The 12,898-nt window shown below is 32.8% G+C and overlaps 1 protein-coding gene across 1 annotated transcript in view; it reads left to right on the top strand.

Moving 5' to 3' along the window:
* The first annotated feature begins 368 nt into the window (after positions 1 to 368).
* The window catches only part of LOC142977806 (potassium channel subfamily K member 18-like), a 158,921-nt gene continuing 146,391 nt past the window's right edge, over positions 369 to 12,898 (top strand). The window contains exons 1-2 of the mRNA XM_076121900.1: positions 369 to 697; positions 7,188 to 7,591. Of these exons, the coding sequence (XP_075978015.1) occupies positions 7,357 to 7,591 (235 nt within the window). The 5' untranslated portion in view covers positions 369 to 697; positions 7,188 to 7,356. The remainder of the gene's footprint in view (positions 698 to 7,187; positions 7,592 to 12,898) is intronic.

Below are 12,898 nucleotides of genomic sequence, written 5' to 3'. Positions count from 1 at the left end.
CCGGCCAACTTCACAAGTGACAGATTATTTTTGGTGGTAAGCGCCATCTGTGTCTGATGTAGTTATAAATATTTTCCGCATTTATTTTTCACAATTATTTTGTAAATTTATTGTTTAGTAAATGGTATTAAAATAAAAAATATATTTAGGAAAATAATAAAATATGTTGAATGCAGAGTTTGTAGTTCCCGTCTACATAACGCCATCTATGATCAATTTTTTGAAACAAAACGTCTCATGTCACTGTGTAACACTAGATTTACTTTGTGCACCACTCACAAGATGGCACTATGCTCATATTTTAAACACGAACGTTATCACGTGGAAATGCTTCTCCCGCAGGTTTGCGCATCGTAAGGAAAGGAACAGTGGAAAACTGTTTGTAGGGTATGTTGGATACGTGCCTCAGTATTACCTTAGGCGTCGCGAAGTCCTGCTGGCTCGGTCGTTCACGGGCTGACTTGATAAGTTACGAACGTAAACTCAAGTCGGGAAAAATGTTTTTCGCTAGTTTAATGTGGTTTATTCGTACTCAATGTGATGTTTAGGGATTTTCGCTTAGTCTGTAAGTTTTTCGTGTAAATAGTTGCTGTAAATAGTTTTTAGAATTCTTGTGTGATATAAATATAATATTAATAGTAAATTAGTAACTAAAGAGGATTTTAAAGTATCTTAAACAACTTTTACTAACTTTTTGGTAAGTTATATTTTTGTTATACTTAAGAATAATTTTACCACAAACTATTTGCCGTTTTATTATAAGTAAATAGGATTTCTAAAACAAAGTGAAAGAGTGCCCTTACTTCTCGCTCCAACTGTTTATTTTATAAATAAATTATTTTATCCTAAAGAGAACGATTATAGGTAGGTATTTACCCCTGCCACATAATGAATTAGTTTCCATAAAAAGACGTTATTATTAGTATTTAATGATATGAAAAAAGTAGGAGTGTTTCTAAAATTTTTGATTTTTTGGAATCATAATTAAATATGTTTTTTTGAAAATATTATGTCTACACGAATTTGTATATTTATTAATGTTTTATCGATTTTGTGGTGCACTAAATTAGAAAATACTTGATTAAATAAAATGTATGTCAATAATTTCTGGAGACTTAGGTACGGCAAGTGTTAGGCTCTCTTATCATAGAAGGTACTATAATAATGACACGAGGAGTCCCATTGCAGGGCAAGGGTCTCCTCCCAAACGATGGGGAGCGGTTAGGCCTTGAGTCCACCACGCTGCTGGTTAAATGCGAGTTGGGCACTTTGCATGCCCTCATAAACCTAAATATTATAAAATTAACATTAACTCTTGGCTGCCTCTATGGCGTGGTCGGTAGTGTATCCGACTGATGGTCATGAGGTCTCAGGTACGGTATTTCTCAATAGTAGCCCGAAGTACTCGCGCTATGCTATGGAGGCCCTCGACCCTATTACATGGGACTGAAATTGTTAATGGCGAAATGTGGGTATTTCATACACCTCTGCCTACACCATTGGGTATAGGTAACAGGCGTGATATTATGTACGTAAACTCTAAAAAAAAAACTTATTCTAAAAATAAATGAAGTCAGTTATTACACGAACTTACTAACAAATAAATCAAACGTCTTCATGTAAGGTTGCGTTGTTCGCAAGTTGTCAATGTCAACGTCGAACAGCTACGGATTTATGGGCAAAGGCATCATTTCATTGTGCCTACGTTAGCAAAACTATGCCTGATTTATTGACCTAGAATTTGTATACTAGGTATATAAAATGTAGAAGACAAATAATTTATATGTAGGAAAATTCAGGAATTATTTGCGGTGGCGTTGGTAATAACATAATAGAGTGTTATTTCCTAAGAGGTATGTAAAGCTGTCTATTCATTCCAGAATGTAGACACACCAGTGTGTACCTGTGTAGCTCTATGTCATGAACTATTATTCATATCGCACAATGCGTCACGTTTTCAAAATTATGTTAAAGACTAAGAGCGACTATGTACTATGAAATCCATATTTTCAATTATACCCCTAAAATTGAATAAATTTTCTAATTTTTTGATAGAGTTAGCATAGTAAAATTTACTTATTTACAACAGTTATATGAACCGTATGTTAACTGTGAAGTCATCATTCTATTATAATTGAATAACTAAGTAAATGAACATCTTTTTAGCTTTATCCACTTTGTCCAAGACGAATCCCCAAAAAGAAGAGCAGCGCCGGCTTCAAAAACATAACATTATATATTATTATTATCTTGCATTATTTTAAATAGCGTCGTGGTGAAGTCCAGGGTATTTAATTGCACACGTCTTCAACAACAAAATTCTGATTCCACTATTAAACTGTGATTTGCGTTAATCCTAAAGCATTCTAGACATAATAACTACAATAAGACATATCTACATAAAATAATGCCTTTTCCGGTAAGCAAAGACCAAAAAACGTCACTTATTACAATCCCTACAAACTTCTAGCTACATTAAGTCAGTAGAATATATTTACCTGTATAATGTACTCGTATTTTAAGCAACCGGTAGCGAGCTAGGAAATATATCGATTCAGTTGCGACGAAATAAGCTCGCCGAAACTTCGCGTGCGTCTCACGAGACTACCGAGACATAGGAAACTAAATTTGAAAACGGTTTTAACTGGTAACATTTATGTTTAAATTTACCAAAATAGTTGTTTGAACCGAAGATTCAAAGTGAGAGAGTGTTCACAAGTAGAAGGACGATTTTTTAATAAAATTACTTCTTCAAAATTTCGACATCATAGAAATTATAATTTAGAATTTTAGCAGATTTATTCACTGGTCGTCAGAATGTAGTATCCATTCAGTACAAAGTTTTTTTTTACAAAATGAAATTAAAGCCTTACAAACTTAAAAAACAGTACCGTATCTTGGTCGTAGTCTTGTATCACAGGAAACCTTATCTTATCCAATTTATTATTAATTCGAATTTGGCCCTACCTAACTGTATTTTCTTAATATTCCCAATACATCGATCACCTAACGCTTTGTTATTTATAATACATAATTCTCAAGGCAACTTTATTTACATCCTTTACCGTGGGTTGTATCCGTCGTTTATCTACCGTCTTTGATGAAGAACTGAACAAAGAGGCGTCGGAACCAAGGTTGATTGTAATTCGATCGATGATACCTTACTTACAAGTTATAGAATGTTTTGAAGGTACAACTTAAGGAGTAAAGGGTGTCAAAGGTTTAGGGTAAAGTTGAATGGAATGAATGAATTGGAGGGATGTAAAAATATAGGTCAAACTAACTACTGAAGTTACTGAAAAACTGACCCGCAGGAATTCGCTTAAATATCTTCTTACATAATGTATATTTTGGTATCTCCTTAATCTGAACTTAATCAAAATAATGTGTACGATGGCACCTACGGTACATCATCTACGCATCATTAAATCACTAAGTGTGTGGGGCTACATTTCAGACGAGGATAACACGAGAAAACATTAGTACTACTATAATAATATCAGAAACGCAATTTTCTCCCACGATCGACTATCGGCTAACTATCGAGTATGAATGAAAATCTGACCAGCACCTGAAGCGGGCGTCGCAAAAACTATTATTGCAATGCATTTTTAATTTTAAATTCTTGATACTCGATAATGCCGGCTGTAGAGAATAACGCATCTAATCGGATAATTATATCGACCTTAATTAGTGATGGTTCGAAAATCAACTGCTATACTTCTTAATGCGAAATACCATCGAAGATAAAATCCTAAATTAGCCAGCTCGCTGTGGTGGCATCAATTTCAAAAGCCAATAAATCTAGCAGCACCAGATCCAGTTGATTATAAAGGGGCGTTATGAAAGCGGATGTTAAACCGACGAAACTATTTAGAGATTCTATAGTGCGCGCAAATTGCGGCCAATCAATCAAATTAGTGAGAACACTCCCTAATGGTCCACTTGTCAAAACACCGCCTTTGTCTACCGCTGAGCGTGACAATGAATGATCCGATAAGGATATTACCGGAATACTATGCGGGTTATTCGTCTACAAGGTATTGTAAGACATGATACAAATAACTATTCAAACTAATATAAACAGTGAAATATAATTTTTCGTAGTATCCTAGTCTCTGCTTTTGCAAAATATGTATATCCTCAAGTCTTTTTGTGAAGAGTCCGTAAGTTTAAAAATGCGCGATGAAGTTTTTCAGGCTAAGGCTTTATCGTCATCACTTAAAAATCTTGGACATTTAATTGATCCCGTTTATATTATTATCATCATCGTCATCATCATTAGGTACAGGTATTTTCGACGCAGTTCTATCCGATTTTTTAAAGTCATTGGCTTTTCTTGCTATTTGTCTTCGGTCGGGATTTTATTTGGTTGTAAATATTTTAGGGGACAAATTAATGAATTAAAATTGTTGATTGACCTAATATTATCACCTGTTTTGGTGTCGTCTTCAACATTTACAATGTCAATTTCAATTATTAAATTCATAACTCATAAACCTCTGTAATTGAGTAGGTTGAAGAAATTAAGACATCATTGACTTAAAACCTTGTCTTTACCTTGTCAACAGACGTCACTTGTTTCTAAAGAGGTTATTGCCTCCTAATTGACATCTCGATCAATAATTACAGTTATTTTCGTCAAAAAGACAGTCTAATTAATTGATTGCGTGTATTTCTGTGTTGTATCGGATTTTTAATCATTGGAAAAAATATTACTGACATTTCAATGACAAATCGTGTGCGTGAGCTCTCTTAATCTGTCATTAGCGTGTTATAATGAGTTTATGTTATCAGTACTCTGATTTAAAATAATAGGACAGATATTTAATTAAATGTTTTTTAGTTTAACAAGCTTTTTTGAAGAGAATTTTTAATTTAAAACTTTGTAATAAATAGCGCCTAAACTATTAATTTCGGTGATAAGCTTTTTCGATGTCGTTTTTGTCTAAGAAACTTACATTGGTATTTCTATCTTCAATTATTTTTTATTATATTCTCAGTGCAAATCATTTTCGTGAGTAATTAAATGATAAGATTCTAACTCATTTATTAATAAAAAGAAATGTAGATACTTATATATTAATTACTTAACATTACATTATATAGATAGGTAAGATACAGAGCTACATAAAAAATAGAGTCCAGAGACTACATGACAAAGTAAATATCAAACTCTATCTCTACGAGGTTGTAAACTTGTGAAAATAATTTATTAATGCCCCTCATACAGACAAGCTTTTCCCATCACGAAATAAAAATATGATGGACATTGCAATCGGATACCGTTATTGGAATAACTTTCAACCAAAGGATAAATTTTTAATAAAATTTATAAATCCACTTTTTTATGGATAAGTAATTAAAGTTTCTTTTCAAAATGAATCAAGTAATGATATGGCTACAAAAATAGAATACTAATTTTTTTCTCACTTGTGTTCGGTAACTTAAAAAAAGTGGTCTATGCCCATTCCTTTTTTTCTTAAGGACAAACGAACCAAATTTACAGTGTGGAAATATCTAAACGACTGGCTTAGATAGTAAAAATTGGTAATTTCGTTGTCCAAAACTCTACATTTCACCAAGTAAACTTACTGTTAAAAAGTTTTAAGGTGAATTTGAACAAGAACAAGATTCTAGGTTAAGAGATTTCCATATTAGTTTTCATTTTTTTAGATGCACAGTCTGGCGGAGTTTTAACGATACCGTCAAAAGTATTGCTTGTCTTTACTCTGAACTGCTAGGAAACTCTCCAATACATTCATGAAAATTCACCACAATTTGTTGACGCCTTGTTATGTAGTTATATTTACAGAATTAATAAATTAAACCAAAACTATCAGTCATAATTACAATAATTTTAATGTTATACTCAGCCAAATAAACTAAGACACGATAAATACAACGTAAAACGATACCCATAAAGTACAAACAGTGTCGCGATACCATAAACCGCACCAATGTTCTCCGATCAAACATAACTAAAACAAACCTATCATAATCCACATCCTGAACTCGATCCCAAGGGTGGCATCATTCAATTAAGTACCATTACAGAAGGGAAGGAATCATTAAATTCTGTGTTTGTACGTGACGCGAATATCTGCAATAGTTGTACGAATGTCGCTTTGATAGATTCGGTGGTCCGGTAGAAACGCGACAGGTATTTTTGTGTCACCATTTAATCGATGCGTGAAAAGGAATGCATTCCTTTTTGATGTCCGTGTGGCGTGTTCTATATTTTTTGAATTTGGTATGTGTGGTGGTTTTTGAAAGTTTTAGATATGTTTTGAAAAAAGAATAGCTGCCATAGATATTGCATAAATTATATTTTTAATTCTATATTCAATCGTCTTAGCTTAAAAAGTAATATTTCTTTATATTCGGTATAACTAGTACTAAGACACTTTTGAATTTATAATATTATTTATCAGCGAAAACATTACACAGAAGCGTTTCAGTTTCAAACTCTACTTTTAAACTAATGATTTGATTGTATTTACTTTAGTAATTCGAATCTTGATTAATCTTAGAACAAAGCCGTATACTAAACGACTAATTAAATTCAAAATACCAGTATTTAATTTCAAGTTTCATCTAATTAGATCTAACACGTACTTACTTGAATTCCAATTAGGTATTATAGTACTGGCGATAAAAATGGAGCTCTTTTGACAATAAGTGCCATAAATAGCCACTATAAGTAAGAAAAGTTATATTAACTGGGGCGAGAAAGTTTATGTCCTTCGATTTTCGAACTGTGAAAGCGTTTCGGCGAACAGTTGGACTGTAGCATAAAGTCGTATAGGGTTTGAAGTTAGACAATGTAAAAAATATATTACAATTGAAGATTAGTATATTTTTATTTCATTAAAAATATACATACATAGTTTCTAAAATAAATTTGCTAATCATCCTTAATAATTTATAGTTTTAATTGTGATTGATAGGGATTTTCTTGGTTCAACCGATAGTAATATCACCTCCAAAAATAACGGTGAATGAATGAGATAAGTAGGAACTTACCCAGTTATTGTGAATTCGCAATCCTTCCAAGAAAATATTGGGAACGACATAATTCGGCACTTGAAGGAGTCACTTCCTTGTATGTCTAGCAAATTGTAGAATTTAAGTAGCAGTAATATAAGCATTAAATTTTAATATTTATATATTTTTTCTTGTTTCAGATTATAATGGCTGTTTAGAAAATGTAGCGCTAACTTAAAAATAGAATTCAATAATCGTGTAGAAAATATTTAATGGTGATTAAAAACAATGAACGAAACACAGACAATGAGATTAAAAACCAAAAGTGAAATGTTTAATTTTTAATTTGAATTTGAAAATCGAATAATTATGTCTTCGGAAGTGTCGTTGGAGGGACACGAGCGGCCAGGATTTATTCGGCGGGCCGCTAGCGGGTGTGCTCGAGCGGCATTCTCGCAAATTGGCCTAGTGATTCTAGTGGTTATTTACGTACTACTTGGTGCCGTACTCTTTGAGTACCTCGAGTCGGGACCGGAGGTGCAAAAGAGGTCCGCAATACAGAGGTCGAGAGAGGAGTGCCTGAAAGAACTTTGGGCTATAACAGGTACGAAAGTCATATTACTATTATAACTTCATTTCAGGAAATTCTTGATTTTTTCTTTGAAAAAGACAACTCCCGCTACTAACATTGCTCGCGTCGCGGGGATTTTTACAAGCATACAAACAACGGACACAAAGTACAACCAGTTCCGAAACAACTCTTTGTAGATCGCAAAAATAATTGTTCCGTTTGGGAATCGAACTTACGACCTCCCGATGCAGTGGTAACGCGACCTAAACCACTAAGCCATGAAGGCAGTAAAATGCTTATAATTATTTGGAAAGAAATATTAATCTGTGGAAAATTAAGGTTCAAGACTAACTAAGCAATGAATTACAAAGTGACCTCAATTTAATTGAGCTTCGAGCTTGTTAACCGTTTCTCGCCATTCAGTTATTTAATGCTCAAAGTGTTACTAATCGTAACAATAACACACAATAAAGCTAATACGTGTACAACATAAACTTGGTTTAATATTAATATCGGGTTTAGTTCAAACGTGAGTAGAAGTACGTGTTGATTACTCATTTGTTAACTATTGTTAATACGAGACACACTTAACTGTTGATTGATTGATCGCTTAAACTACTGTTAATTTGTGTTTGTACTGAGGAAGAAGCCCTTTGTAATTATTATAGTAGGAATTCGAATAGCTTTGAGTGGCTTAAATTGTCAGTTGTTGAATATGATATTCGAGATAAAGTGGTGTTGAGACATTTCCAAAACGATTAGGCAGTAATTTGACACTTTCGATATTTATGCAACCTAAAACCCCTTTAATAGTCAATTGGAAAATTTTGATGTACAGGTTAGATCATCTAAACAGATTGCAAAACGCCTGGAGATCTAAATTACATCTATTCCCAAATAGGTAAATCGTAAGAGGCACAGGTAACAAGCATGTGTAGCCGCTATATTTTTTTTAACCTACAATATTATTTTTGAATTTCTTTCTAACTCTATCTAAAATCAAGGGGTCTTCCGAAACGACCAAGCCAAAAAAAAATCGAAACCCGTGTCAATTTTCTTTTCGTTGCTTTTCAAATAATTTCCAATTGACACAGATTAACAAAAATCGCTTGACATTCTCCGTTAGTTCGACAAAACTACTGGTGCAAATAAACGCTGAATCTTTCCTGCCCTTTGACAATCTGACCTACAAGGTGACATCGAATCCTGCACACAAGTAATTTCCCCGGTGTACTGATACGAACAAAATATATCATTGAAAGAAATAAAATCGCATTACAGAGGATTTTCGGACATTATTGTTATTGGTATTTGTATTTCAGTTTGTTTAGTCTTTTTCAATTGAAAAGTAATCGTTCTAGTAGTTTACCAAGAATGTGAACACAATTTTATTTTATTTATAAGGGATTTAAGCGAGATCCAATAATTTTACTTTTATATTGAATTCTGTATGTATACTTTAGTTGTTTTAATACGATTATGGAATTTATGACATTTATTATATTTTATTTTGTATTTTTGTTCTTTTCGTTTTGTCTGAATGAAATCGTACGATCTCTGAAATATTTTATTTACTGCCCATCCATTGTATTTTACTTGTTTTATTGTGTACTCCATAGCAGAGAATTTGGGTCGTAGAGGTCTCTTAGGCAGTCTGTACATGTAGAATATTGGTATTCAGCTGCATACGGTGAGATTGGAAGCCGATTTCGTAGTTGGAAGAAAGCATAGGCTGATGATGATGTTATAAAACATTATTTTTTCTTAAGTCATTTCAAGTTAGAATATAAATAAGTTAAGCTGATAACATTTCAACGTAACTAAATATATTTTCCAACTGAAAGCATACATGTGGTTTTGCATTACAAAACTGCTGAACCTATTCCAGTATCATTAAGAAAGTTTGTATTACACAACAAACCGTATTTATAACCCATTTATTCTTAACTTAGCAAATAAAGGCGTAATGTAATTCACCAAATAAATTATGAATTCTTATCTTGTATCAGACCGGGAAGCGACATTTTGCTTCTAAAGGTCTTTAGAATATCATAAAGGTATCTGTTACGGCATTGATCGCGTCGTTAAGCAATAATAGGCACTTATTGGAAGATGGTGGCACAGGCCTCGATAATGAACGTAAGAGCTTTAATATTATATGTTTATTATTATATATCTTTGAGGAAAAGGAAAAACAATGTGGTGCGATCGTTTTTGAAGGTAATAATGTGGTTTGTCAATAAAAAAGGTCTTTAGTGGGCGTAATCACGGAACACATGCCAGTTATTTTCATCCCGTAATTAAATTTTCTTCATTGGAGAATATTATTTTACAAACATAAGTACTTATCAAAGATTTTATAAATATACCAGTACCTACGTCACGAAGATTGGTTGTAAGTATTGACTTAATACACGTTAATGTAAAACAAGGAAGAGCGGAGTTCCTTACCACAAGCAAGATTTTGCTTGAAAAGGGGCCCCAAATGATATTATCATTGTTAACTTTATAGTATATTGAAATAAAATGTTTTGTTTTTACTTTTATATTCTTAAACATCTAGTAATGAGTTAGGTATGAACGGTTTGAAGCAATTTGAACTAGTCTTTACGTAACCGTAAAACAGGGAATAGATTTCAGCAGCATTTTTATTTATTCATAGATACGAGTAGTTTCGCTGAACGAATTTGCCTGACAGGTCAACGCGTGCCGTAACAAAATTTAAATTAATTGCATTCTACATTCAATTTGATTGGAAACAATTCGCATCCGAAGTTATTAATTGTGATCAACAGATGTCGCTTATCAAGATTTTATTAATTTGTTTCAATTAAACATTGTGGTTTGTTTTTGAATAATTGGATGGAGATTGTCTTGTTTATGTCAAAAACTGAATACCGTGGCTATTTTGAGAGTGTTTTTTGGAAACAATATGAATATTCAATATTTTAGTATATCAACACTAATTAAAAGCAACACAATTAAAAATAATGATTAAAATATTTTGTATGAAAACTTAATCAAACTCTCGATAGTCGATTGTTTCTACTGCAGAGAATCGCCCTACAGATGTAAGTTAACAGCATAAAATCATTTTTTTTGTTTTATTATTTAAATAATAAAACCACATAGTTCCATTTCTTTCTAAGTAACTAAATTGAGTTATAGCATTCTCTGCCCTAATGTTCAATCGAAAGTAATTTCATCATTATTTCAAAGTTCAATAACCTCAAATTACGGACAGACGTCAAAAGAAATGATATAGCCCGTCAACTACAAACAGAATATCGATAGTGGCTATGTAAACTGTAATTTTTTATTAAAACACTGTGACGGTGGGGGCGCGTTTCACTTTAAAAGCAATTTCCTCGGCTATAATAAGGATTTTTAATATTCATGTCGCATGTATGAGGTGTAATACTATTGAGTAGACGAATGTATCATTTTTAACCACGTTTTCATAGATTCTTGAATGAAGGAATGATTACTAGAGTCTGTTCACTGAAGTTTTAATTCCCACGAGATAAATCACTATTTCATGACGATGTTTATATCAGCCTAATTTTTCTTCCAAACTATGTTGGAGTGGGCTTCCAATCTCACCTATCTGACCACCACATCCCAGTTACCTGGGTTATAACTCGATACCCTTCGGTAAGACTGATTGTCACACTTTCAAGCTTCTGACTATTGTTAACTACTGTCAAAGATTTCATAACGATGATTGTGTATTATAATTACTTAGAGTTCATAACTATAAAATATATAAAACAGTTTTAAAGCTGAACCCTATCGCAATGTTCAAATATACATGTACTAACACGATACAGGTCTCAACATTACGTAATGTTCCATCAAAGACTTACACATATCCTATAATACAAACTGTTTGTACTGAAACTGTAAAGTTACCCTTTAAAGACTCAATTACTATACCTTCGATTGTCTGTCCAATACTCTTCAAATATAAAGAAGCTGGAACAAAGAATGCTTCCTCATTACAGATGTAACAGCTCCCAATAGATACACAATAACTTATGAACTGCATAATTTATTAGCTACAAAACAATGGAGTATTACAAAACTGTCTTTTGTCTTCAAAGTGCTGGCTCACAAAGAAACTTGGGCGTTTCGCTTTGCCTTTATGGAGCGAACATTTTTCTCTTGACAAGAAGTGGTTATAATTTGACTGAGGGAATTCTTTACTCACACACAAGAGCCTATTCGAGTATTGTTATGTGAATGTATTTTATATGAAATGTATAAAAGTAAGAGTAAATATTAAACTTTATGTTGGATATGAGATAATGAATATTAAATAACATAGATACTAACGTAGATACTACTAGTTTTTGCTCGTTCAATGATAATTTCCCAGGTATTCAATGTGTAAATCCAGGTCATGAAATACTGTGTACAGAGTCATTCATCATTCAGAAATTTGTAAATCTGTTCAGTAGTTTTTGCATAAAGGAGTAACAATCCTACTTACTTATCCTTACAAACTTTCGCATTCGTAATTATATAACTGTAGAGTGGTAAATAAATATTTAACTACTGTTAGTTTGCTCAATTCTTATTTGGTTTCGACATCTGATTACTTCTAACTCCCTATATGTACCTGCGTGCATAAGATTGTTAGTCCAATACCGTACCTGTATGGGATAGTAACTGCATACCGGCTGTTGCATTGAACCTGCACTATACGGAAACCTAGCACAAAGTCATGAAAGAATTCATCGTATGTCGGGCTTACGTGGTCGTGTACTGAAACATTTTTAGGTACCACGCCCACTAGGCAGGATCAAAGCAAGCAATAGCACATTGCCCACATTGCTAATGGAATACTTAATTTGTTTATTCAATTTTAGATTCTGATAATTAATAAAAAGGCAAATTTTCCTCGAACTCATAATGAAAGCAGTTTATATCGAAATTAAATTACGTAGCTTTTGTTTGTTTAATGGAAACACCTATTTTGTATGCCTGTCTACGTTTTAGTTACCGCTATTGCTACAAAAGCTTTGAAAAATTGCACGTCAGACATTGTAATATATTACCTAGGTTTCATTATTATTGCTTGCATACATTATACTTTCAATGGATCACAAATAAAGGGACATGACCCAGCATAATTCTGTTGTATTAAATTGTAAAAAAAACGTGCTGAAAACAGCAAATTTTGTATCTAAAATGAGATCCATTTACAAAATGGAACCTAAAATGCGTGCCTAAAAGAAAGTTAATTTGTGTTGTGAATCTGATGCGGTAAATAGGGTAGCGCCAAACGATGTTTACAAAAAGATATCAGAAATTAGAGGTTTTATGAGAAAGGAAAAA

Source organism: Anticarsia gemmatalis, chromosome 13 (genome assembly GCF_050436995.1).
Source record: "Anticarsia gemmatalis isolate Benzon Research Colony breed Stoneville strain chromosome 13, ilAntGemm2 primary, whole genome shotgun sequence".
NCBI classification, from domain to species: domain Eukaryota; kingdom Metazoa; phylum Arthropoda; class Insecta; order Lepidoptera; family Erebidae; genus Anticarsia; species Anticarsia gemmatalis.
This window is presented reverse-complemented; position numbering and strand designations above follow the sequence as displayed.